The 27,006-nt window shown below is 38.9% G+C and overlaps 1 protein-coding gene and 1 long non-coding RNA gene across 3 annotated transcripts in view; one reads left to right on the forward strand and one right to left on the reverse strand.

Annotated features, from left to right (window-relative positions):
- IPO4 (importin 4) overlaps nt 1-27,006 on the reverse strand; it is a 47,223-nt gene that overhangs the window by 14,193 nt on the left and 6,024 nt on the right. The window contains exons 4-25 of one of the 2 annotated variants that reach the window (XM_072150743.1): nt 26,463-26,504; nt 25,129-25,258; nt 24,088-24,267; nt 23,929-23,994; nt 20,749-20,850; nt 20,133-20,216; nt 19,248-19,415; nt 18,971-19,024; nt 17,752-17,861; nt 15,377-15,485; nt 15,106-15,235; nt 12,635-12,748; nt 12,413-12,526; nt 12,189-12,312; nt 11,247-11,358; nt 8,925-9,034; nt 8,318-8,395; nt 7,953-8,010; nt 5,166-5,271; nt 4,825-5,018; nt 4,704-4,748; nt 3,290-3,525 (exon numbers count right to left, since the gene is read on the reverse strand). In XM_072150743.1, the coding sequence (XP_072006844.1) occupies nt 3,508-3,525; nt 4,704-4,748; nt 4,825-5,018; nt 5,166-5,271; nt 7,953-8,010; nt 8,318-8,395; nt 8,925-9,034; nt 11,247-11,358; nt 12,189-12,312; nt 12,413-12,526; nt 12,635-12,748; nt 15,106-15,235; nt 15,377-15,485; nt 17,752-17,861; nt 18,971-19,024; nt 19,248-19,415; nt 20,133-20,216; nt 20,749-20,850; nt 23,929-23,994; nt 24,088-24,267; nt 25,129-25,258; nt 26,463-26,504 (2,248 nt within the window). In that variant the 3' untranslated portion in view covers nt 3,290-3,507. Of the gene's footprint in view, nt 1-3,289; nt 3,526-4,703; nt 4,749-4,824; nt 5,019-5,165; nt 5,272-7,952; nt 8,011-8,317; nt 8,396-8,924; nt 9,035-11,246; nt 11,359-12,188; nt 12,313-12,412; nt 12,527-12,634; nt 12,749-15,105; nt 15,236-15,376; nt 15,486-17,751; nt 17,862-18,970; nt 19,025-19,247; nt 19,416-20,132; nt 20,217-20,748; nt 20,851-23,928; nt 23,995-24,087; nt 24,268-25,128; nt 25,259-26,462; nt 26,505-27,006 lie in introns of those variants that run through there. The other variant, XM_072150742.1, reaches the window with a different exon arrangement.
- Nucleotides 621-4,665, forward strand: LOC140129575 (uncharacterized). The gene is made up of 2 exons (XR_011855570.1): nt 621-1,218; nt 3,118-4,665. It is a non-coding gene; the product is annotated as an uncharacterized lncRNA (long non-coding RNA).

Genomic DNA, 27,006 nt, shown 5'->3' on the forward strand with positions numbered 1-27,006 from the left:
AAGTGAACAACAGACACAAAAATGAAGGTTTTGATGTTTTTAGAGCCATGTCACCAAAAGTAGTTAAAAGGCTGTATCCCACAGAAATAAATAAATAAATCATTATAAAACACATTTATACTGTATGGTTAAGGTGTTTCTTCATGGGTCTTAATTTCACAACATTAACTATAGCATAGTTTTTTATAACCTCCATCTCAACAAGAAAAAGAAATTGCCAAAATTGTAATCCCAAAATTGCAGTCTGCCATAAATAATACAATTAGTGTAGCTCTGAAAGATTTCCGCAGGTGCAGTTTTAAGAACCATGCCCCTCAGAATAACATTTACTGGCACAACATTTTACCTAAAAGAGACACAATATAGCACTTCCAGTATCAGGACCACCACAGCAGTATTATGAACTCATATAATGAGCACTTTCGCATTGTTCTAATCTGTACTAGTAATTCTCCAGAAATGAGCATTCGCAACTGAGAGGTGACAATGTTTGTCATTCTGAAAATTCGATTGACTTCCTGCTGTTCTCATTTAGATTCCAGAATTTACTATAAAGTATATGAAACTAAATAACACAACAAAACAGACATATCATAAGCTTGCAGCCTAGCGTGACATAATATTCCTGAGCATGTGCCAGAGATGGAACCAGCGAGGTGGGTAGGTGACACTTTATGACCAGGAGGCGTGGCTGCGAGGCTGCTGAAGGGGAGCGAGACAGCCTCCACCTGTTCTGGCTGATCTACCTGCTCTACAGGATAATTACCTTAAGAGCAAATATGCAATGAGACAGAAGCAGACTCTCCACACCAAGTCACTGCACTTCACTGTTCAATTGATGGGAGAAAGGCTCGGTTATTGTCCCAAACCCAAACAAAACATATACTCTGATCTGTAAATGAGGACGACAGGACTAGGAGTACAGAAGTCAAAGTTAAACAAGGTAACACTATGAACAAGGACGGATGTAACACAGCAAGAACCTGATCCTGGAGCAAACAGTCATGAGGTTGTGAAAGTTGTGCATCAACAAGCAAGAAAGTGCAGAACACGTGAGTACAAAAAGGCTCAGAATGGGGACACAAGAGACTGTGCTATGTATGCAGCTCGGGAAATGCTTCTTCAATTTCCTGCCATTTTCTTTCATACAAGAAGCTTACAGTCAATCATCTATCATCTCCTTGCTCATCCTGATAGTGACGGATGCATTGATCACAGGTGAGATTTCCTATCCTCTCTCATGTTCATTACATATTGTCATTTGTAGGGTTTGGGGTTGTCACATGTACCAGACATTTTACATTTATAAAGTCCCAACACTTGTTATATAAACATGAGCTGTTTATAGAAAACACATCTGACTGCACCAGCTACTTTTCTATTGTCCTTCTCATACTGAATGCTGAAGAGGCCAAGTCTGTTACACCAGCTACCTGAATAGTGAGCCTTTGGTGAACATAAGTCACATACAGTGATGCATGTATAATCACTGCTGTATAGAGGGCTACATGTGCAATATTCATTCATACAGAGAGATCTCCCCAAGTACATCAGGCTTCTGCTTTACCTTGGTGACACAGACTAATCTGGACTTTGACTCTGTTATCTTTATTGACCTATTTGTTCTGGTCTCTCTCTGACAAATATATTCTCTCAGGTTATCACCAGTGCAACTAGCGGTTCAGGAAAGTAAACTATTGACGTTATGTGAAAAAGAACCTGTTCTAAAGTTTAGAACACTACCCCCCAAATGACAGTTCCAAAATAAAGTGTTCCTTGTGTATCCATGTACAATACCTTGAGGCAGTGTCCCACGTCTCTGATGCAGGTGTCTATTGTTATAACAGATTGCTCTAAACACAATGAATAGCAAGTCCTGGTAACATTGTGGTAAAGTGTACTACATACAACAATACAATTTTGATATCTGAGAGCTATAATAAGTAATGGAAATGTATCAAGTCAGCTTAACACCCATTAACCCCTTACCAACCAACCTATTTTAGGCCTAAAATGTCCAAGCCCTTTTTGTTGTTGTTTTTTTTTTCCCCGTCTAAGTCGAATGTCCTTAAGTCGCATTTACTGTGCAAGTGACCTCACTTACAAGGCTTTGTGTTTATATGTGACCGGGGTGCTGCGTTCAAGCCATTTATTTTGCGAAGAGGTGGGGTTTTTATTGGTGACATTATAGGATTTATAATTTATTCAATGTGTTTTGATATTTTATCACCGATTTAGAAGGTGATCTTGAGTGTGTCTCACATAAAGATTAATAATGATAGGGAAGTATTTATTTTGTGTATTCAAATTTTGTTGGATGTACCAAAATGTGGTTGGTGTAGGTCAATCACCTTGCCATATGGGCCATTTGGGGGTTAGCATCATTGTTGTGCTTTCCATAGTCAAGCCACTGTCTTTTAAAGCTAGCAAGCTGTTATAGTGCCACTCAGATTCCCAATGACCCAAAATTAACTAAGATCTGGAAAAACGCATAGGAAGACTGTGTTGAGACACCCAATTCCTCCCCATTGTGTAAAGGAATGGATGTCTTCTAGCCCACCTGAGAGATATTCACAGCGACAATCACTCAAAGCACACAACTTATTCCTGTGAGAATATATTTTAATTTATATCCAATAAAATATATGTTTTAAGACACATAACAAATATTTACCAATCACTTAAAGGGAAACTGTCACCAGGGACCTCATTTTCACTGAAGACAGATTGCAAAAGCCAATCACACCTGCAGTGCAAAAATGCCTCTCTGCCTTTCATTAGCATTTGCATTACAATATATGCATCCTGACAAAATCCTGGGGTAGTCACAGGGGCTGGGCTTTGGTTTGGATGCATTTAAAAAAAAACACGTGACTTGTCTGAGCTGCAGGCTGCTGCAATCTTTGTGCTCATGTACAGCCCTCCCCACTGATGTCACCAGGCTGTGACTTCTGAGAAGGAGCACAAAAGTGGGGGCCAAGCTGAGTGAGTAAGTAACACAGAAAAGACATCACATGTCAACAAAGACCAGCCCCTGTGACTCCTGCACTTAATTTACATAAAATTAAAGATTGTTTAAGTGGACACTGGTGCTCATGCTCTCTTCCTCTTTTACAGGATTTTTGATACTTTTATGGTTTGGTGGCTGGTTACTGTCTACTAGCCAAGATGTGGTTTTTATGAGATTTCTAACCTTTCAAAATGAGACCTACCGAACTATCCCTCTGCTAATCCCATGGATATGCTTCAGTGAAGAGTGGAGTCGATCACATACAATAAAACTGGGTGGCACGCTAACAGCTGAAACACCGCTTTCTGCACAGTCTCGTCTTCTTAGTGTGACTTGTTGGCTAATTGCGGGTTTAATTGGCAAGCAAATGATTGCTGAGTCTATGGAAATGGAGCTAGAATGCGACCACGGGGAATGGCTGTGCCTCTTTACATTTATTAATACAAGCAGAACCTGCGATTGGCCGCTGCTTCTTTCAGTTGGACTGCTACTTGGCATCACATTATTCCACAGCACTAAGGAAACACAAGTATCAGTCATAAATATATGGAGTGAGGAAAAGAGAAATTTCAAGGAACAAGCTGCACCTCTTTTACTGACTTTAGGAACCTTAATTTCTTTCTACTTCCTCCCTCCATTTATCACTGTAAATTCATGGTCTATTCTGGCTCTGAATCCCATATGCAGCCTCTTCCGGTTTCTAATTTCTCAGCCATTACACATCTATTACCAGTGAATAATTCCTCCACGGATTCTTGAACATGATTGTTTGATGCAACGTGCTATAGTGGCTTGGTTCATATCACATTTGTGATGCACATATGCTAGAGAAGCACAGAGTGGATGCTAAACATATTCATGGGGTCAAATGAAGGCCCGTACTATCCAGTCGAAATAGAACCTCTAATCCCTACCTAGCTGGTATATGTCTGTATTAAAAAGAGAAAAACGCGAAGAAAACAACATTTTAACTGACATTTAGTTAAAACTATATGTACACACAACTATCTTTGTGAATCCATTGACTTCTATAGAAGTCTGGTCTGCATTCTGATTCTTCTGTTCTCATTGACAAAAAATGGAAGCCTCCTGTCTTTTACTTCATGAGTGAAACCATTCTTGACTGTAAAATGTCTGCAGATGGAGGGTCATGTAATCTCTGACTATAAACAATTGCCCTGCAATTAGTCCTGGCAGGGCGATTTGCTGATGGTCAGAGATCACATCACCCCCCATCTGTAGCCATTGTCCTGTGATAACAGCTCATGCACCTGCAAATCCATCACATGCGTATGGACAGATTTCTTTCCACTGGAAGTAAACAGAGATCTAGAAAACCGTGGGGAATTGATACAGAAAGTATATAGGAAAATTGTATAACTTTTCATCACTCAAACAATATCAATTATTTGTTGAAAGTGGACAATGCCTTTAAAGAAATGCCACAGACCTAAAACTTGCCTTGGCCAGATGATTTTATTATGCGTCACTGGAAGTCGGATGTGATGAAAAAATTGGTTTTTATTAAGGTTAACTATTATATTTAAATTTACTTTTACTATTTAGTAAAAAATGAACAAGGTTGGGACAAAATTCACAATTAGAAATAATATGTTGGGGAAAAAAAAAAAAGTAAAACAACCCTATATTTTTGACTGGATTAAAGGGGAAATTATTTAAAAATACTGCCTACCTGTTGCTCATCCTCGTCATCTTCAGCTTCATCCTGACATGCAGTCTGCAGGTTAAGAAAAGGATTAGTTATGGTATATTCAATAGTGGTATTCTTACAAATGGTCATAGAAGTCGCAGACCTTGCTTTGTAGCACAGCTTTGATGACATCACATATTTTCCCAAGCTCTTCGGGTCTTCTAACACAAGGCTCTTTTACATCTTTCAACACATTGTTTAAGGATTCTAGTATGGTCATCACCACTTCACGTTCTTTATCTTGGACTGCACCCCGCAGATAGGCAGGGATGACAATTCCCAATAAATGATGCAGAACTGTTGATACAAAGATTAAAAAAAAAACCAAAAAAAACTTTAATTTGTCTCAGTTGAAAATTTTTATCAATATTATAAATACATTTTCATACACATACATTGTTTCTTCATACTTTTAAACAAGCAAAATCTTGCTGTGCTTCTCACCATTTGCATTGGTCTCACTGGGTTTCTTTTGACATTCAAGATGGACTGCGCGGACAAATTTTCCTAAAGCTTCATATGCCGATTTCCGAACACTGTTGTGTAGTGACTAAGAGGAGAGATTCATGTAAGGTGACCGAAAAACTAAGACCTGCTAAGATAAAAGGTTTACTCCCATCTAATAAAGTGATGACATATCTCTAGGATCACTTCATAATTGTGGAGATCAGACGTAGTGCTGAGTTTCCTTATTTTTGATGCTGTACAATGGCACTACTGGCTGCCCCATTTAGTAAGGAAGTACAGATCCATTATTTTGAGAATGAGAGGGGTTCTAAATGACAAAACACACACATCATAAAGTGATGGCATATCCTAGTAGTATCCATTCATCATTTAAATGACATCTACCATCAGATTTACTGAAGGTAGAATATAGTACTCACCTTCCTGTCCCATGGTGCTGTGCTAGATTCTGCTTTTTGTATTAGCAAGTACAACGCCCACTTCAATTGATATCACTGTCCCTCATATTTCTGATGATCCACACATACCCCAATTAAATGATTGGAAGGATAGTAAGATATGAATTAGTTGAGGCTATAAATTTGAATAGCCCCCATAGAATTAGTGAAAATAGTAACACAGTAGGTACTTGGCTGCTTATCTACACAGCCCAACCAATAGGCAGTTTGTCACAACACGTCTCCCCATTCAATAGTCAACAACGATAAGCTAGTGGCCAGTTGTAGTACCACTATAGTTCCATCGCATACAAAAGTTTTTTCATAACAATATGTCTCGTATGGACTGATTAAGAGGTATTTGGAGGTTCAGCAATACAGCCAGTAGGTAGTAGTTGTGGGCTAGTAGCCAAGCTTGCCTAGCACGCCACTAGTGTGAGTTGTCAATTAATTGGTATATTTGAACATAAGTTCAAACCATATCACTAAATATTAGCTGCTCACACTCGGCTATCCTTTTCTCAAGACCATCTAGTCTGAAATTGCTAATAGAGTCAATTGGCAGCCTGGCTAGTCTTCTTCACACAATGACACTACCTAGTGAAATCTAGCTGTAAGGTACAGCGACTGGCTAATTAAGCAGACTAACACTAACTCCTCTGACCTAGCTAGTGATAACGACAGTTAGGTAGCTCAGCTATATAATATACAACAGAGGTACTAACTCGTCTGACCTAACTAGTAGATCCGACACCTAGCTAGATAGGCTAACAGCGTTAGAGGATTAAAGCGACTAAAATTTCAAAGAGCACAAGCCCCCAAACATGTTTCGCTGGTAACCACCGGCTTTATAAGGGGTTAGGGCTTAGTTACTTACAGCAGTAACAGCTACGCTTGTTGGATTATACATGTATATTACTAGTAACCCTATGCAATGTTTTCAGAGAAGAAGGAAGCTGCTAGGAAACAGGACATTGCAAAATGCCTGGTAAATCAATTGCTCATTTTGGTGGAGCTACTTGATGCATATTGTTTATGATATCCACTGTATTGTATTTTTCCCCTCTTTTGAAAAATTCAATAAAAATTACAGTTACAGTCCAAAAAAAAAAAAAAAAAAAAAAGTACAATGCCATGTTTTGGCTAGTGTCCAAGCCTTCCTTATGATACAATAAAATCACAGTGAAAGTCAGCACATAACTAGTGAACACACCTGTCTAGTTACAAGAAAATGCACATTTTACTTCCGTTGGTTAAGAATATTATACATGTATACATGGGCTGTAACTTATGTGACATCAAATTAGAAAATAAAGGTAAGGTCAATTTTTTGGGAAATCATGCCGTTCGGCTATTTAGAATTCACCGTCGGGTTCCAAAAGGCCTCCCTTTTTAGGAGGACTTTTCTCCAATCACCCCTTTGTGCTGGACGATTAACACATAGAATCGTAGGCAAGAACGCTCACCTTTGTAAACCTCTATAAGTGGCCTACTGCCCCAGGTGCTATCGATTTTTTTACACCAGTAATATGCTGAGCAATCCTGTTTTTAAATTCTGTATCGTACAACCAACATACCTGCATTTATAGCACGTACAATGGAGTATGGAGTAGTAGCAAACAAGAGATTTGCAGAGAGCGTGTGACGTCACCAGCTTTCTGCAAACACTGTAGGCAGGACAAATCAAGTTCAGTGACGTAAATAAATTAAATCCGGGGAGCACGGAGAGGTGCTCTACAGAGTGCCTCATACTAATTTCAATACCAAATAAAAGTGTTTTACTGAAAAATGCAGCCCTTCTAATTAAAACAAAAAGCAGATTCCAGCACAGCACCACAGGATGGGGCAGTGAGTACTATCATCTACCTTCAGTGACTGTGATGGTAGATGTTCTTTAAGAATAAGACGCTGAGCCCAAAATAGTCTCCCTGAGCAAATGTACTGCAATGTAAATTGTTAACACAATCTCTTACTTGTATTTTTTATTTTAAATTTAAACTTATTATTAATACATCTTATTCTTCAAATTCCAGGAAGAACATGAGTAGGGTCAAAGTTACATCACTACTAGTGGTGTCTGTTCCTCTGGTCCATTATGGATGAAAATGACAGCTTAAACTAATGACAAATGGAAGCCTTAGACTTTTATACAAGTTTCCCTGCAGTTACATTTCTGTTCCTTACTATGGAGAAAACTATTGCTATTTTTGCCATGGTTAAAGACTGAACATAGCAATGGAAACCACTAATAGTGATGTAATAAACTGGGCCTATCAAATCATTTGTTTTTCTATATATATTGCAGGTAATCCTTCATTGTTCTTACCTCAATGTGTTTAAATACTTCCTGAAAGCATGAGTCAAGATAAGGGAAAAATGAAGAGCTGAAGGAAAAATTGAGAGCAATATTAAAAATATAACAAAATAACACCGTGAAAGGATGGAAAAATAATGCACAGCAGATGGGGAGGTGGGTAAGGTATTAAACTTAGAAAGAAAATTAGTAAACTTAGTAAGAAAATTTGGATAAACCAGAGATTGGTCAACTGGACAAGCAGATAAAATACGGAGGGAAAAAACACCTATATATAACAAATCAAATAGATCTACAGGCTTCTGAGTCGTTTTAAGAAAGTAAAGGACATGAGTCAGGAAGGGCAGGTGGAGGAATTGGAGGGATATTAAAGTTACCTGGCATGCAACGCTATCTCCCCTAGTGAGGAGCACGCTGCTTCTTTCTCATCAACAAATGCATTCTTCACAATAAATCTGCAGATACACAATAATAAAGCACAATAAATTGAATTTCCATTCTGAAAGGGAACAAGTCATCAGGAACTTGTATACTTGTACAAATGCATAAGAATGACTTCTAGGGAGTCACACTAGAATGTCCCCTCTCCCATTATGGCTTAATTAAAGAATATCCACCACCAGATTACCCCTAGACTAAGCGAGCAGTCTAATTAGGACAGTGATCTGTTGGTAGATGTACATGAAATTTGTATACATCCAGGTACAAGTCTGGTGACAGCCCTATGGGACAAGTTTCCTTAACAGGTTGGTGTTTAATTGATTGCCCTAAATCCTCAAAACAGATTATGTATTTTGGTATTTATGGTTTTATGGTATTTGTCCAATTTAAGAATCTAATGATTCTAGCAAGTACTCAATTAGAGGTCATAAATCTACATATGTATTAGGAAAAAGGAGGTTTAAAAAAAATATTGTTGCACTTTTTTATGTTGATGTTTTGTATATGTTAAAATCTGGAAAATGGGCAATAAAATAGGCACACCCTTCAATGTCTGGATCTCCTTCCTCTTCATCTTCATCATGAATGGCAACATCCTCTTCATCTGCTTCATCATCAAACAACAAAAATGAATGATTCTCAGTATATTGGATCTTAAATGAAGAACAGAGTGAAAATAAGTAGGGTTAACACAGAGACAAATACAAATTCAACAGATTGGGTTGAAAATTGGGATTTCAATAAGCTTTTGGGATTGGGCTTTATCTATTGGACAAAGACAAATGCAATGACAATTGTTTTAAAGTGTATCTACCAACAGGATGAAAGACTTAGGCAAGTCTTCGGTTATTCAGTTCTGCAGTGGCTGCAATATGTTAATATGAAATTCACTTAACTCTCATGCCATTTCACAAAAACGGTCTCCATATCTCCAAATTTACCAGTTTATAGTAAACCTACCATCAGAAATCTACCTATTAACCGGTTCGCGCCCGCCCGCCGTGTATTCACGGCGGCGGTCGCGCTGCATGGAGAGGGCTCACGGGCTGAGCCCTCTCCATAGCCGGTAAGTCTTTGCTGCATATTGCAGCAAAGGCTTACCGGTAACATCCACGGTGTTAGCACAGCGTGGGCTGCCGGCAAAGCTGCAGGCAGCCTCAAACAGATAGCGGCGCATGGGCGCCGCCATCTTACCTGGGATCGCCGCTCCCCGTGACGTCATCGGGGGGCGGCGATCCGTCTCCATGGTAGCCTCGGGTCTTCCGAAGACCCGAGGCTATTTCGTTTTAACCCCTTCATTGTAGCACATTGTAATGAATGAGGAAGAAAATCCCCATATACTGCCATACTGTAGTATGGCAGTATATGATAGGATCGATCAGACAACCTAGGGTTAAAGTACCCTAGGGAGTCTGAAAAATAGCATAAATAAAAATAAAAAAAAGTTTAAAAAAAATTATAATAAAAAAACCTAAAATTTCAAATCACCCCCCTTTCCCTAGAACTGACATAAATATAAATAAACAGTAAAAATCATAAACACATCAGGTATCGACGCGTCCGAAAATGCCCAATCTATCAAAATATAACGGTTTTTCAATGCGTTTAACCCTTTAACGGAAAATAGCGCCCAAAGTCGAAAATGGCACTTTTTTGCCATTTTGAAAAACCTAAAAAAATCTATAAAAAGTGATCAAAAGGTCATACAGTCCTAAAAATGATATCATTGAAAATATTATCAAATTTCGCAAAAAATGACACCACGCACAGCTCCGTACACCAAAGTATAAAAAAGTTATTAGCGCCAGAAGTTGGCAAAATCAAAAAAATTATTTTTGTAAAGGAGGTTTTAATTTTTGTAAATGTATGAAAACATTATAAAACCTATACAAATTTGGTATCCCCTTAATCGTACCGACCCAAAGAATAAAGTAAACATGTCATTTGGGGCGCTCAGTGAAAGACGTAATATCCAAGCCCACAAGAAAATGGCGCAAATGCGTTTTTTCACCATTTTCATTGCATTTGGAATTTTTTTCCCGCTTCCGAGTACATGGCATGGAATATTTAATACCATCATTATGAAGTGCAATTTGTTACGCAGAAAACAAGCCGTCACACAGCTCTTTACGTGTAAAAATAAAAAAGTTATAGATTTTTGAAGGTGGGGAGTGAAAAATGGACATGAAAAAACAGGAAAGGGCCCGGTCCTTAACCGGTTAAGGTACATCTGATCCTAGGTTTCAACTAACACGCCAAGCCCTAAACTACCTTTTGATAATTCTAATATGTCAATTTTCGGCAGAGACTACTGGGACGTGGAATAACCTCTGACCTCAATGCCACAGAAGCCTCTTCCATCCCACCTACACTCACGTCCTTGGGATTTCTCTGCATGCTCCTTCTCGCCACCAGTTTCTTTAAGCTCCTTGCAATATGCCGATGACAGAGCGCACCGGAGGGGTTCTGCAAATGTGCAGAACTCAAAGAAGCAGGCGGTGAGAAGAAGTGCACCAAGGAATGCTGAGGACGTGCAGGTAGGTGGGAAGGTTGAGGTTACTGGTGCGTGGATCAGCCTTTGCTCAGAAAGGCTACTCCAAGCCCCAGTAGCGTCTGACAAAAATTAGAATATTACTTATATAAAAGTGTAGTTCAGGTTGGAAAGTGTTATAGAATTAGCAAAAGTTAGTTTAGTGCTTAGCATGTTAGTAGAAACCCATCGTTAGATCTACTTTAAATAGGTAGTTACTAAGCTGAGCTAAAATGAAAGCAGTTCAGTTGGTGGAGTTTGACCCTCTAAACTCTTCATATGCATATGCCCTTATATAAGAACATGTATAGTCAACTCTCCCTATATAAACTCACCACTATTCCTTCCGTTGACTTTAGTGACATTAGCATCATTGTTGTAATTTTTTCCAAATGATGAGAAATATTTTCTTCCATAACTTCAGAAAGAGCAGAAAACAGACTATAGCTGAAAGAATACAAATCATTGTCCTTAACATAAATGCAATATTATAATGGCATATATTGATTATAAAAGGCAATAAAGAGCTATAGTTGTATAACTGTATACTGAAAAATGTGCTGTATATCTGGCTTACATGGCAAGAGCCCCTTTATGACCTGTGCCATTTACTCTAAGAACATACTATAAAATCAATACAGGCAGTCCCCGGGTTACATACAAGATAGGGTCTGGAGGTTTGTTCTTAAGTTGAATTTGTATGTAAGTCGAAACTGTATATTTTATAATGGAAGTTCTAGACAATTTTTTTCTTTTGCCCCAGTGACAATTGGAGTTTCAAAATTTTTGGTGTAATTGGACCAAGAATTATCAATAAAGCTTCATTACAGACATCTTACAGCTGATCATTGCAGTCTGGGACTATAGTAAAGCATCCATAGAGCTTCACCAGAGGTCACAGTGGGCAGAGGGGTCCGTCTGTAACTATGGGTTGTCTGTAAGTCGGGTGTCCTTAAGTAGGGGACCGCCTGTACTAGAAAGTCCACTGGGGGATCACAATAACTGCAGATGGCCATGGGGCCCAGTGATGATATTGTGAGGTTTCTTTCCCTATGAATAAGCACAGGTAATGCAGCAGTAATGTATCTGGCACTCTAAAAAGTGGAAACAGAGGAAGGTCAACTTTAAAAAATGTATTTTAATTAATAACAACACCAAACACCAATTGCAATACATGTTTGGACTCCCCTGGCTCTAAATTGTATTCTAAAATCAGTAGTCAAAATATTTTGTTGTTTGTCGACATTTTAGATGCCATAGGAAGACTTATAACTTACGCGCAGCTTCTTATGTTTGGGTCATCAATCCTGTCACATAAGTTGAGCCCCAGGTGGCAACAGTCTTCAGCCAAGGGTAGAAAGGTTTCTTTACCCAGAGTGTAGACCAGAACTCCAAGGGTTTCTGGCAATCAGAGGCATAAAACATACATTGAGAAAATAGAGAAAAGCTGAGGTTGGAAAAATTTTCAGATCAAATAGAACTTTCTTAAAACTCTACAAACCTAAACATTGAATCTGGACTGGCCTTCCTTCTTCTGCTGTCTGCACCAAATGAACTTTCAATACTTCCATTATGGAAGAGAAATATGGGCAGAGCAACTGTTCTGCACCATTAGCTGAAGAGGTGAAATAAAGGTCCATTTTGTAAGGCAGAAAATATTTTGAGGTTGCAGGAAAACAACCATTGAAACAAATGACACATAATGTGAACTACGACTGCTCACCGATGGCTCCCAGAGCGCTCACTGAAAGTTCCTTTAATCTGACATTGTCCGAATTGCTTAAAGACCCCAAAATTCGTTCCATCAAAGTGGGTAGGTATGGCTCAATCTTACTACCTGCAACAGAAAATTTCATTGTTCTGTATTAGGGATCAAAAATCATCAGGACAGATGTGAATACAATTCTTTTGTAATTTGTGCTCAAAATTAAAAATCTAAAAATGGCTTGCGCAACAATTAACCCCTTTGGGCCTCTAGGACGAGGTCCCTTTTTTCAAATCTCCCCTGTGACACTACTGTATAAGTGGTTATAGCTTTGGAACGCTTTAACATAGCCAGGAGATTTTGAGATTGTTTTCTCGTGAAATATAGTACTTCAAATTAGTTTAAAAATTTGGATGATATATTTTGAGTATAATTATGAAAAAAAAACAGAAATTTGGCAAAAATGTTGAAAAATTCTTTATTTTCAAAGTCCTAAATTCTCTACTTTTGAAGCAGATAGGAATTTATATGAGTGCAATGACTAACTAACATTTCTAAAATGTCTGCTTTGTGTTGGCATGGTTTTTTAAGATTCCACATATTTTACTAGAATGTTATGGGGCTTAGAATTTAGGCGCCATTTTTCAAATTTTTTTTTTGAAAATCACCAAAACCCGCATTTAGATGGACCTGCTCAACTTTTAATCGACTGTGAGAGGCCTAAATAATAGCTAGACTCGTAATTTACCCCATAATGGAATCGACACCCCTCAATATATGAAAAAGCACTTTTAACCCTGGTGTTTTATAGGGGTTAAAACAAAATGGAGGTGCAGTCTAAAAATTGTAATATTGTTTCACAATACATTCATTTTGGGTGGAAAATTAAACATTTGAAATGGGTTAAATGAAAAAAGGCTCCACAAAGTTTGATACCCAATTTCTCCTGAGTACACCGATACCCTATATGTGGTGGTATCCTGCTGTATGGGCACAAGGCCTGTCATAGAATGGAAGGAGCCTCCAATTTGGCCTCATGCAACAGCTGACACCATGCGTGGATGGCACATCCAGAGAATATCATTTTAATAGGCAGACAAGATATAACTACAGCAATATAATATAATCGTTACAAATCAATTTTTTCCATATTACATAGTTGCAAGATTTTTTGATTATTTTGTCTATTAATGAACAGCCCTTTTAGATTTCTTCTCAGTTTAATGGAAATCTACCAGATCAGCATGATATACCAGGGACACTTCAGATCCAGGGACCATGACTGTGGAAATAGACTTCGCTTATCTATACTTGAGTATAAGCAGAGTTTTTCAGCACATAAAATGTGCTGAACCCCACCCCCCCCCAAAAAAAAAGAACAAAAAACAATTCCCCTTTCCGATGCCCCCTACAGATCCTCTTCTTTGTCCCAGCAGCTGGCCGCGCACACACTATGACTTCAGCCACTGTGTGTGCTCGGCCAACTCGCAAGGACCTGCCGCTTCTGGAGCACAGGAAGCGTGAAGAGGACCTGCGGGGAGTGGGGAAAAGGGGGGCGTTGAAAAGTCAGTGTGGAGGAGGAGAGAACACAGGCACATATAAGCTGCACCCCCAACCCTCCCTCCCTGCTGGGACTCACCGAACATGGCTGGCGGGTAGCACATCATTTAAAAACTATTATAAACTATTATAACTGTAATTATTCAGAATACTGACAAAGGCATTTTTAAAATTGCCCTAGCTATTGGGGCCCTATTTATAATCGATATCCTCTTTCCTTCTAAGATCAACTTTTAAAATTTTGCTAACAACCAAGATGGGCTCTGGTGGGTGTCACAATGTGTTACAATGTTGCAGAATTAAAATAAACAAACAAACAAACGTATGCCTGTGAAACGTGCAGAGGGTGCCACATTCATGAATTGTGGTGCATGCTCTTCATAAATCCGGCGCCCCCTGAACTGCTCCGGCAGAGCGCACTTAATTTTTTTGTGCCCCTATAACAAAGGGACTGCGACATAGTTATGTCTGACTTTGCAGGATAAACTGTGCACCGCAACGCCCCTTTCAGTGCAGAATGTGCCGAGCCGGGTATAGTGCAGCCGCGCCACATATGCCGCAGTCACTTTATAAATACATGTGAAAGCAGTTTGCAATGAAAAGAACATGCAAAGTCCGATAAAAACAGGTGCAGGGGCTTTAATAAATGTGGGCCATCATCTTTTTTCACTGAGCCAGTATGATCAGGCCAACATTTTATATAAATTGTTGTTTTCAATCCTTCAAATAATGTGAATTTTATTATTACAGCTTGTCTTATGCAACAAGCAGTACTTTTTACTTTTCCCTACAAACACTCAAAATGAAAAATTACTCTTTAGCTATAAATTACTCACTAGTCATAAAGTGGTTTTCTATTGCTATCACTTACAGCTCCAACCCATAAATCATGACAGCCACACGAACAAGCAAATGTTAGTAATAATTACCAAGGTTCTCCACAAAGTTTTCCAGTGCATAGTAAGCCTTGGTGAGGTGTGCTGTATAGGATGGATCCACGCGAGACAAGTACTCAAAGAGCAACGGGAGAACCGAATCTGAATAATTGCTAATTTCCGGCTAAGAAAGACAAAAGCAGAAGGTTAATAAATAAAACTGTGAAGTGTATGTATAGAAATGTATAACAATCTAAATGTAGCTACTTGTAGGAAGAGAAACAAACAATAAAATATACAAATAGTAATGGTTACAAAAACTGACCTGTAAATGTTCAGAAAACTGTCCTAAGGCATACAGTGCTGCGTTCCTGACTACATGATTTTCATCTGTGATAGCCTGACAAACCAACTGCAGCATAGACTGAAGATGTCTGTTGTGAATAACAAAATTAGGAAATATTATGGACTGCTGCAAGATGTCCAGAGTAGAGTGAGGAGGGAAGGGGCGCAGAGTGAGGAGGGAGGCTCAGGGCCTCCAGAGCTCCTGGGGGTACAGCAGGAAAGCTCCTAACATACATATGCCCATATTCACACTGCTTGGAGCTATACATCCGTGTGAATCCTCAATGGGAATCCACCATTTCATTCATACCTTGTAAAGCAGTGTAACCAACTGAAACCTCTTTGCTCCTTGATGTTTGATCTGGGCTTGTAATAGTTTTTACGGTCTACTTTTCATAAAAACGATGCTTTAAAAATATTTTTACGAGCTACAAGTGCTCTGTGTGGCTTGTTATTCCCTCATCATTAAACATCATTTGTAGGAAAGGAGACCAAAAATAAATATTACAAGGCCAGACGGCATATTTTCTTTAACCCTTACGGCCCTTTTTCGTTTGTTTGTTTTGCGGGACAAATTGTACTTTTAAGTGGTGGCATTGAATATTCCATGCAATGTACTGGAAAGCTGGAGAAAAATTCCGCATGCGGTGAAAATGACAACCCCCCCCCCCCCAAAACAAATAAACAAACAAAAAAAAAAACACACATTGGCGTCATTTTCTTGTGGGCTTTGTTTTTATGGCTTTCATTCTGTGCTTCAAATGACACTTCCTCTTTATTCTTTGGGTCAATACAATCACAGGGATACCAAAAGTTTTAGTATTTTTTTTTTAATTTTTTAAAATCTTTTCTACAAAAAATATTTGCTATTTTGCAAGATTCTGGGGCCAATAAATTTTTATTTGGTGTACAGACCTATGCAATTAATTTTCTTTTTTTTCTTCAGACCCTCTAGGGCAGCGATGGCAAACCTTTTAGAGACCGAGTGCCCAAAATACAACCAAAATCCACTTATTTACCGTGAAGTGCCAACATGGCATTTCAAGCTGTAAACTTTTTCTACCTGTTCTTCCTCCTCTTTCAACCCTGAGGCCACCAATACAGTTGAAAGAAGGAAGGCAAATTAAGATTCATACCTTCTCTCCAAGGTCTCTCTGTAGGAGAAGAATTGTTGGTCCAGCAGGAGGAACTCACATTGCAGTTCTGTCAGGAGGAACTCACATTGCAGTTCTGTCAACACCTTCTCGCTTTTCCCGCAGTTCCAAACAGCCAATGAAATATCGCTTTAAAACATCTCTTTTAAAGCATGTCTTAAGTTGTCTGGGACTGCAGGTGGATTTGGTGAACTCTGTCCTGGAGCAATGGTCTGAGTGCCCACAGAAATGGCTCTGAGTGCCACCTCTGGCACCCGTGCCATAGGTTCGCCACCACTGCTCTAGGGTACTATAATCTTGCAGGGTCTGATTGCTCATACAATATACTGCATTACTACTGTATTGCAGTAAATAGCAATTTTACTTATGGTTTGTAATAGCCTGCTATTCACAGGCTACTGGAGAGCATTATACATGAGAAGCCTACAAGTGCTTATAAGACTGTAGGCTGCCATGGCAACTGCCATCCAATGGTAGCAATGTAAGGCACTTAAAAGGTTAACTGCCGCAATCAGTGCCAGCATCGACCAGAGTAGTAACAGGCTGGTGTGGGCTTTATCATACAGCCGACATCCGCTGTGTATCAGAGCTCAGCTTCTGCAGCACAAGGACATAATAGTACGTCCTGGTGCACAAAGGGGGGTCATAAAGTTAGAACCCAGTGGTAAATTTCCTTTAATAGCCCTCCATATTTTCTGTAAAATCTGGTCTTTATGATTTTAAATATAAAAAGCACCATCATATGCAAATGAGCTGGAGCACCCAAAATCACACTGAAGGTGTAGTGTCACTTCAGATGCCTATATCTTAGCTCTACAGAACCTAGAAACAACTGCTCTTCTTTTTAACTCATTTCCATAAGGCTTTGAATATTTTTTTTAATGGGTTAGATTTTATTCAAAAGAGGGGAATGCTCTAAAGGATATTTTATACTATACATGATATGCTACTAGTAGTAGTTTGATGGTGTAAAAGTTACTGACTGCATGCGTTACTATGGAAACCCATATGTGGTTGGGCCAAAGCGCGTCCCCTTCCATTGCCTTTTTAAAACACAATGCAAGCGCCGCATTTGCCCACACTCTTACTTTTCAAAACAAGCCTTATAACGAATTAAGAGAGACTGCAATTCACAAATTTTACACCCAAAAATGAAGACAAATAACAGATTAACATTTAAAAGCGAACTTATTATACATACTTGTTTCTGATGTGATCTGCACAGCCCTCGCTTAAAACCGCAAGGCACATAAGACCAGCTTTGCGCTCGTAGGGATTCGAACTAAGAAGACATGGCTCCATGAGCGGAGTCTTGGAAAGAAAAGATGTACATCAACTAGCACAGAAGAGATGTTATTTTACTAAATAAAATGCAGATGATCAGATAGTATTTTTGCGTGGAAAAATTCAGCCCTCAATTCTACCTGTTCATCATAATGTGTTCTAAAGACCGGCCATTTGTACTTAGATTACCACTGCAGGTTACTTGCTGGGCACAGCTCTGAACTGTACACTAGGGGCAAGTGACTCTTGTGGCCTGTCGTTCATATCCTTTTGATTACAGCAGTAACTTGAGCACAACATTGAGTGGCAACATTTGTCTGCCACTGCTAACACGCAAGTCCTGCCAAAAGGGAGTTAAAGGGGTTGGCCATTTAGCTTTATATTTTTTGCAATGAGGCCACAGTTGGGGGGGCAGGATATTAGGCAATTTAGCAATATACATCTATTAAATGTACTCTGTACCACTTACATACAAATTGTAAAAAAAACCCATGTGGCCAACCCCTTTAAAAGGACACCGGTGAGCTAATTAAAATGAACAAGCTGCACATACTAATGAAAGCATATCCAATGTATGACACTTTTCTTGTAACCGATGATTGTGAATTTTAATAAAACCGAGTTTAAAAAAAAAAAAACAAAAAAAAAAAAAAGGAAAGCATATTCCTAAGTCTCTTCCAGTTAGGTTACTGCAAAAAGCCTATTTTTATCGTAACTTACCCTATAGCTCTGCAGTGGTCCGGCATATTCATTGGGGAATGGTCCAGGCACTGCCCCCTCTCCTGCTGCTCCTGCCTCTTCCACACCAGATGTTGGTGATGACAGCCAAGCTTGATGCTGCTGTCACCGCCTTCTCAGCCCCCCAACCCCCTTCATGAATACGCCGGAGATCTGAAAGATAGGTCCGTCGATCGGACTTCTATGTGCCACAGTGTGGCAGAGCTTTAGGGTATGTTCTGATAAAGATATGTTACTGTGAAAAACATAACTGGAGGAGAGCTAGGGATATGTGCAGCTCGTTCGCTTTATGAAGCAGACAGGTGTCCTTTAACATCTGAATTCAATGGAGACAGTTTCAAGCCAAAAGGTAATTTTTTATGTTAGACAACCCATTTGAGGCAAGTCTATTTACATACCAGTTGAGGAAACAATTTCTCAGGAGGTAGATGAAGTGCCAGTATATCAATGACCTGTAATACAAAAAATGATCTCTTAATGCCTCAAATATGATCAAGTACATTTCCTAAGGAAATGTAGCAAATCAATGTTGATCTCACATGAAACCTGGATAAACCAGGTAAATTCACATTTTCGGAGAAACCAACTTACTTCTTAGTCTAAACATGCAAAATTCTCCTGCCTAAGTTCCATTACGTTACACCCAAGTAAGTTAAAAGTGTTTTTGCAACCAACCTGAACTGCATAGTTTTTGGGTCTCTGAATCTCAGATTCATCTTCCAACAACTCATCGTCATCATCATCTTCATCTTCTGGGTCCAACTGTCCAGGAGGGGGCTCAGCACACATAATGGGGAAAATCGCATTGAGTATTTGTGGCAGCAGCTTTTGCTTTAAGATGGACTAGGACAGACAAACATGAAAAGGATATATAACAAATGTACAATACAGGGCCCTTAACTTAAAAAGTTGTTCAGGTCACAAAATTCCCTTTTCGCAGCTCACAGAAATACATGTTTTACCATTAGGAAAAGGAAGCATTGCACAGTACCCACTGAAAACCACTGGGTGCCCATAAAAAGCAATGTTGGGTCCTCAGAAGTCAAAGAATTTAAAATAAACTCAGGATTTCAAAATAATCTGTTAGATAAAATAAGCGTGAAAGCCAAAGCATTCAACCTGGAACACAGCAAAGCTGTATTACTTAGAATTGACCAAGAAAACTGTACATACAAGATCATTTATTGATATCCATATTGTTTTTCTCTCACCAGATACTGTTACTCTGATAACAGCACCTGCTACCATTAGTGCTTATTCTGTACACTGGAAGTACTTTTCAAACTGTGATACAAGTAATATGAGATTACAGTATAATGTCCGGATGGGAATTCCAGCACCTGATTTTTATGTGCATATAAGTACAGAGCAAAACATCTATGGATGTTAGCGATTGGCATAAAGTTATTTTTTTATATATATAAATTTTATCATAAATTTTTTTGGGTAGTTTTTGCATGAAAGATGTACACGTTTCCATTAAAAGCTTTGGTAATAGCAAGTTATGTCGATGTCTATGTATTCAGTAAATTTAAGTTCCAAAAAGATTCGTAAACTTACTTTACTTTTCAGTTTGATGAGGAAGCGAATACAGTAAAGTGCCTTTACACGTAGGTTATCAGACAGTGATTTGTTAACGGCAATCTGCAAACAAAATCAGAGTAGGGTGACGGTTAAAGGTTACCGACAACTTCATGCATGAAAAAAAAAAAAATCAATGAACACATATGGTACTAGATGTACTTGGCATAAAGAGCTTTTCTTGCTATTAAATAAAAAATGATTTATACATTTCAGCTCCTCCCACATTCAGAGTTCGGCTGTGGGGCATTCCCTAGCACCATTCACATTATTATCTGACTTTAGTGCTCTATTCTGTTCCTTCCTCCACTTACACACCATTCTACCCATGTCAATACATAATGTTAAGAGAGAGATTTTGCCGTCACCCCCATGTTCAACTGACATAAAAAGAAAGATTTATCAAAATATCTCATCTTTTATCTATGGACAACCCAGTTTCAAAACTTGTTGAAAAGTCTGTTATTCTTTACAATGATGTCAACTTAACGCTACAATCATAACGTCATCCAAGTTACCGTAAGTGCCCTTTTAAAAATGCTAAGTGCAATTTGCAGTGTACAATATTCAGAATTAAAATTAATTGTTACAATACCTCAAGACAGAAGTGGATAACCTCTGACAGATAGTGAACAATGACGGATACTTCACTTTCCATGAGTTCATCAAATACTTCCATTGCTTCACAGGCCTGGACCTAAAAGGTAACAATGTAGAGAAAAGGTCTATATGGAAGATCCTTTACACGATAAAGGGAATTACTCCTTGAGAAAAAGTATCCCAACACACACACAAAAAAACAACCAACTAAATTGTTCATAATGGTACATGGTAGAATAAGCCTGAACACCATCATAAACTTAAGATGGATTACATTTTGTTTTGCCATTTTACAAAACATTTGCTTATCTATGCCATTTATTTTAGAGCTTAAATTGTGACCGCTAAAATAACAGCACATATGGCAGGAAAAACACCTCAAAAACAACTTAAAAAAAAATAAACTTCTTTTTACAGGTTGGCAAATTAACAATAATAACTATATAAACACAGTCAGTGGTAATATTAATTTGAAATGACTTAACTTTTCTACAGACCAATTCAGCAAAAAAAAAAAAAAAAAAAAACACCTTTCCTTTTTTATGTTAAAAAAAAAAAAGAAAAAATCACCTATGTTTTACCTATAATTTACCAAATAGGTCACATTAGAAGCTCCTTTTCTATAGAACCTAGCTTCTGGTTTACCCATACATACTCGAGTAGAAGCCTAGTTTTTCAGCACAAAATTTGTGCTCAAAAACCCTAACTCGGCTTATACTCGAGTCAACTAAAAAAATAAAGACAAAACTCACCTTTCTGACGTCACCCGTAGGTCCTCTTCTTTCTCCGATGCTCCAGTGCCACCTCCGGATCCTCTTCGGGAAGTTCAGCTCCTCTTCAGGTCCCCCCGCGATGCCAGCGGCTCACAAACAATGACGTCGGCAAGCGGCTGACGTCATTCTGTGTGCCGGCCAAGTACGGAGACCCGAAGAGGACCAAAGGCGGCACCAGAGCATTGGAGACAGAAGAGGACCTATGGAGGACGTCGGAAAGGTGAGTACAGTGTTAATTCTTTTTCATGCTACAGGGAATGGGCAGGCTGTATGCTACAGGGGCTGGCAGACTATATACTGGGAGGCTGTGACCAATGCATTTCCCACCCTCGGCTTATACTCGAGTCAATAGGTTTTCCCATTTTTTTTGTGTTGAAATTAGGGGTCTCAGCTTATACTCAAGTATATACGGGATATTTCAAATATCAGCTCTAAGGGAAATCTACCATTTACATGTGATAAACGAGGGAAACAATCATAGATGCAGGCACTTTCACTGTGGAAATCTTCTTATATTGGTTATCCATGGCCGTCTCCTTTGTAAAATCAACTTTTATAATTATGCTAATGAGCTGGAAGGGTTCTGAGTGGGGGTGCTCCTCTATGCTCTGGCTTCACATGTTGTTATACTGTAGTCTCATGGTAGCAGAGGAAGTTCAACACACAGAGGGAGAGGGCTCCTTGCTGAGTAACAGCCTATTACAACATTCACAGTGCCTCGATCTATAAGCAAGTCTCATATTTCTGTGCATATTCTAAAGTAGGCAGAGTTATTTCCTAGATGGTCGACTTGATGCTTGATTTTGATGGTAGATTTCTTGTAAAATGAAATGAAATAAGTGTTTTTAGGTTCAAAACTCTAGCAATCACTCAATCATCTAGAGGACTCAAGAAACTCTAATTCACTATTGGTTATACAATGTATAACATGAAACAACATACAAATCACTTATTCAAAGCGCTGTTTGGACTGGTGTAATTCACATTAGTTATCAGTCTGTTCCAAAATGCAAGAAGTGCCAAGGAGGGAGACGTTCCTGACGTTTCTAGACTAGACCAAAATCTGAAAGAGGAACTTGCCTCTAGTATTACAAGTAGAGCTCGCTGGTCCTGTTGCTCCCTAATCATATTTGTAATGCCCCCAGAGAACCTTTCAGATAATCCATGTTCTACCACTGGGCGGGAAGCAAGGGAGACACCAGCTGCATGATCTCTGCTCTGGTCATGTACGTTGTGATGAAGGTCTTCCACATTCCGATAAACCCCTGTGCTTGTTTCGATTTATGTCGCAGGGTTTTCAGCCTAAATCTTATCAAGAGCCTCATCATGCTACACATTACATGATGCTTCCTTCCTTCATTTTTTTTTTTTGGTCAGTGACTTGGCATCCTCCCCATGAGATATTTGGAACAAACCAATTCAGACACAAAAGGGACCTTAGGGAATAACCCCTTAAGGACGTAGGTTTTTTTTTGCTCATTTTTCACTTTCCCCCTTCAAAAATCCATAACTTTTTAATTTTTCCGTGTACAGAGCTGTGTGAGGACTTATTGTGTGCATAACAAATTTTACTTTTCTGTGATGTTATTTGTTATTCTATACCGTGTACTGGGAAAAAATGCCAAACGTGGAAAAAAAAAAAAAAAAAAAAAAAACCCTTTCCCTGAGCGCTCCAAATAACACCTCTGCTTTATTATTTAGTTCGGTACCATAGCGGTGATACCAAATTTATACAGGGTTTTATTGAGTTTTAATACACTTTCAAAAATTAAACGAATGTGTACGAAAAAGAAAAAAAAATTTTGCCATCTTCTGACGCTAATAACTTTTTTCATAATATGGGGCATGGCGCTGTGTGATGTGTAATTTTTTGCAAAATAAGCTGACTTTTTCGTTGCTATTATTTTGAGAACAGTGCGACATTTTGTTACATTTTTTAATTACTGTTTTTATGTCATGTAAAATGGTGTAAAAGTCGCATTTGGGCGCCATTATACGTTATGGAGGTCACTGCCGGCAATAACCGTTTTTATATTTTAATAGATCTGGCATTTTGGGACACTGTGATACCTAATGTGTTTGTGGATTGTCATTGTTACGAATTGTAACGAATCTTCAGAAGTAACCGATCGCTGCCCCCCCCCCCCCCCCTGCTGACGTTCGGGGGAGCGACGATGTTAGCTATGGGTCTTTGCTGCAATCTGCAGCAAAGCCCATCTCTGTATGAAGAGGGCTCAGACTGTGAGCCCTCTTCATACACCCTTTTTAGCTCTGTGGCGAATAAAGCCGTGAAGGGGTTAAGCAGCTCTAAATACCATCACATAGTAGTGTATTGTATTTCTGCTATTTATCTAAAAGGTGGACAAAGCCAATCATTACAAAAATCCAAAATAAAGCTTTACCTCATTAATCTGTATCAACTGTTTGATTGTGATAACCAACTTTGGGATCAAAGACCTCAGTAAGTTCTAAACAAAAGAAAAAAAACCAGCATCTTAAAGAATAAAATAAAATAGCAATGATATGCTAATGCAAGAGGTTTGGAGCTGTATAATACTTACAGTTTCATTCCCAACTAGCTCAGGCACAATACTTGTGATGGACTGAACAGTATAAAACAGCAGTGGTCCATTCTGAAGGTCAGCAAGAGTTTGGTTAAAAAGTTTGACCAAATCTGGAAAGTGGGGGCGAAAGGTTCCAGGAGCGAGATCTAGTGCACAGCGCAGAAGCAGAAGGCCAACCTGAAACATATGGGAAACAATCATATTAGGTGTTCAGAGGAAATGAAGGCCACAAATCATATGACAGATCTTCAGATCTCACGTTACACCATGATGTGGTCACCTTGGATTGACTTCTGGAGTGATGCAGAGTAAGGGACATGAGTGGTTGGCTGACTCCACCAGGACCCCACCTTGTGTGGAGAGGGCTTCGTTATTGCCAATCTCGACTACTTGTCTCTTTTCCTTTGCCCATTTCTAGTGCGTCTCCCTAGTGTTCCTACCATTGTATCCTCCCCAGCCTACTGTTCCCTCCTGTGGGTTCCCCTCTGTGTTTGTAAGCTAACCCCACCTTTTTTTTCCACGTCTAAATGTTTCTTATTGGTCTTCACATATCTTCTGTTCTACTTATTCATATGCCATCCATGCTGTATGATGGATAACACGCACGTTATTTTGTTTCCTCTGTTTGATTGTAGGTGTTATTGTGATGCCTTCTATGATACAAAATTTTAATAAATCCTTATTAAACAGAAATATATGGGAAAGGTTAAAGGGGTGTTCCCATTTCAGATTAATGTTATGTTAAATTAATGTTATTTTTTTTATTATAAAAAGTTATACAATTTACCAACATACTTTGGTATCAATTCTTCATGGTTTTCTAGTTCTCTGCTTGCAATCACTATGTAGAAAGCTTCTACGATTACTTCTAGTGGACAGAAATCTGACCATGGTCACACAGGCTCTGTAGCAGCATAAAGAGTAAGAGGTATAACATGCACCTGTGTGACCACGGTCAGATTTATGAGCACTGGAAGTAATCGTAGAAGCTTTCTATAGAATGACAATCTAGAGTAGGAGGGGAGTTTAAAGACCTACCTGTCTCTGTTCTGGAACGTTACTGCGAGATGCCTGCAGAACAAACTGGATGAACTGTGGCCAGCGCTCCAACTTCTCATTTCTCACAATAACTGCAGCAATCTGTGCAACTGCATAGCGAACTTTGTGCCTACAACCATCAAGCATAGTTTCAAAACCCCAGCAATAAGAACAGAGTTTACTTCAATTGTCTCCCATCTAAACCTTACATTCCATGATAATGCTGCCCACCTCCTCCTAGATATTACAAAAGGTCTGATGCAGGGAAGATTGCCACAGCCACACATCTATATGTTGTTTCTTTTTACACTGCATGATTGCAACACCCATGAATATTTCTGAAGAGCCAGAAATTTAGGTTTAAAAAAAAAAAAAAAAAATTTAACCAGAGAAACTTCAGAGTTTAAAGGGAACCTGTCTGTCATCAAGAACAGGCACAATAAACCTTACTCGTCTCCTACTGAGCTTTTGCTGAAAAAGGCAGTACAGGCATCCCAGTTTAAATCTGCCTCTTCCTACCAGTAAAATTGTTCTCAAACTTTTTCTGCCTTTGTCAATGCTGACATGTAGCGCCGCCCATTGCTGCTTGGCCCCACCCACTGCAGGCTGCATGAAATGGTGAGAAGATCTGTAGTTTCCCACACATTGCTTACTGCTAAATACAACATGCAAATGAGAGGGACAGCAGTCTGGTAAGGACAGGAGGAAGACTTCCAAGATTTGAAGAGACACAGAGCTGTCAGTCTCTTTAATGTATTTAATTAAAAGATGTGTAACATTTAGATAAGGGGGCTCTATGGGAAAGTGTCACTAGCTGTATTTGTGAAAAATGTGGTGACAAGCTGCTTTTATGTCATGGGGCTGTGTTCCTGTATATGCAGAGTAAAAAATTTTAATTGTTCAAAACTGCTAGGATAGAATTGGACTATATAGCATGTGGTCACAAAGGAACAATACAGGATAAATAATGAGGTAACTCTATATATAAAATGACACACAAACAGCAGAATAGTTTCCCTGTTCTGCTCTGGACCTCTATGGGACTACGTTTAACAGGACAGCCAAAAGTTAATGGAATATATATATATATATATATATATATATATATATATATATATATATATATATATATACTCAGCCCTGTGCTCCATTGGCATCTATAGGAGTTCTGGATCGGGAATGTGCACTCCACTGTTCAAACGAGACACCTGCAATCATATATTTATACCCTTTACTGTGGAAACAACCCATTTAAAGTACCCTTGCATATATGTGCATTTGCTTATTCTGTTTGTAACAATAGAATGGCACAGGTAAATAGAAATCTCACTTACTCTGGTTCCTTAGCAATGGCTTCAAGAAGAAGAGACTTTACACTGAATAAAAAGAGACATAATCTGATTAGATTTAAATATGAACTCAAAACAGAAAAAAGTACTTTTAACTCCATCCTGACTGCCCACTGTTTTTTGATGGCAGGTGGGGAAGGTTCTGAGTCTACAGTGACATCTTTCAACAGAGTCAGCCAGAGACCCCATCTGCCTTCTTTCTTCACTGCAGGCAGTGCCATGCAGTGAATGCAGTTGCCGGTAGTGCCGCTGGCTCTGAAAAAGTAAGGCCGGTTTCACATTGTTCTGTGACAAGTGCCGTGCCACTGACTGATCACTATGCTGGGGACTCAACTCAGTGCATAATATTGATATATAATGCACAAAGTTTCCCTGATATGCAGCATACCCAGTACAGCTCTGCCTCTGAGATTTGTCCCACATGGGGTAATTTTCCCCAGCAACTGGGGCTCTTATAGATGCCACAGTTACTGTGGTAAAATTGTAAATAGAAAATAAAAATGAAAAAATTAGGTCTTTTATGGGGGAC

This window comes from Engystomops pustulosus, chromosome 1, assembly GCF_040894005.1.
Source record: "Engystomops pustulosus chromosome 1, aEngPut4.maternal, whole genome shotgun sequence".
Taxonomy (NCBI): domain Eukaryota; kingdom Metazoa; phylum Chordata; class Amphibia; order Anura; family Leptodactylidae; genus Engystomops; species Engystomops pustulosus.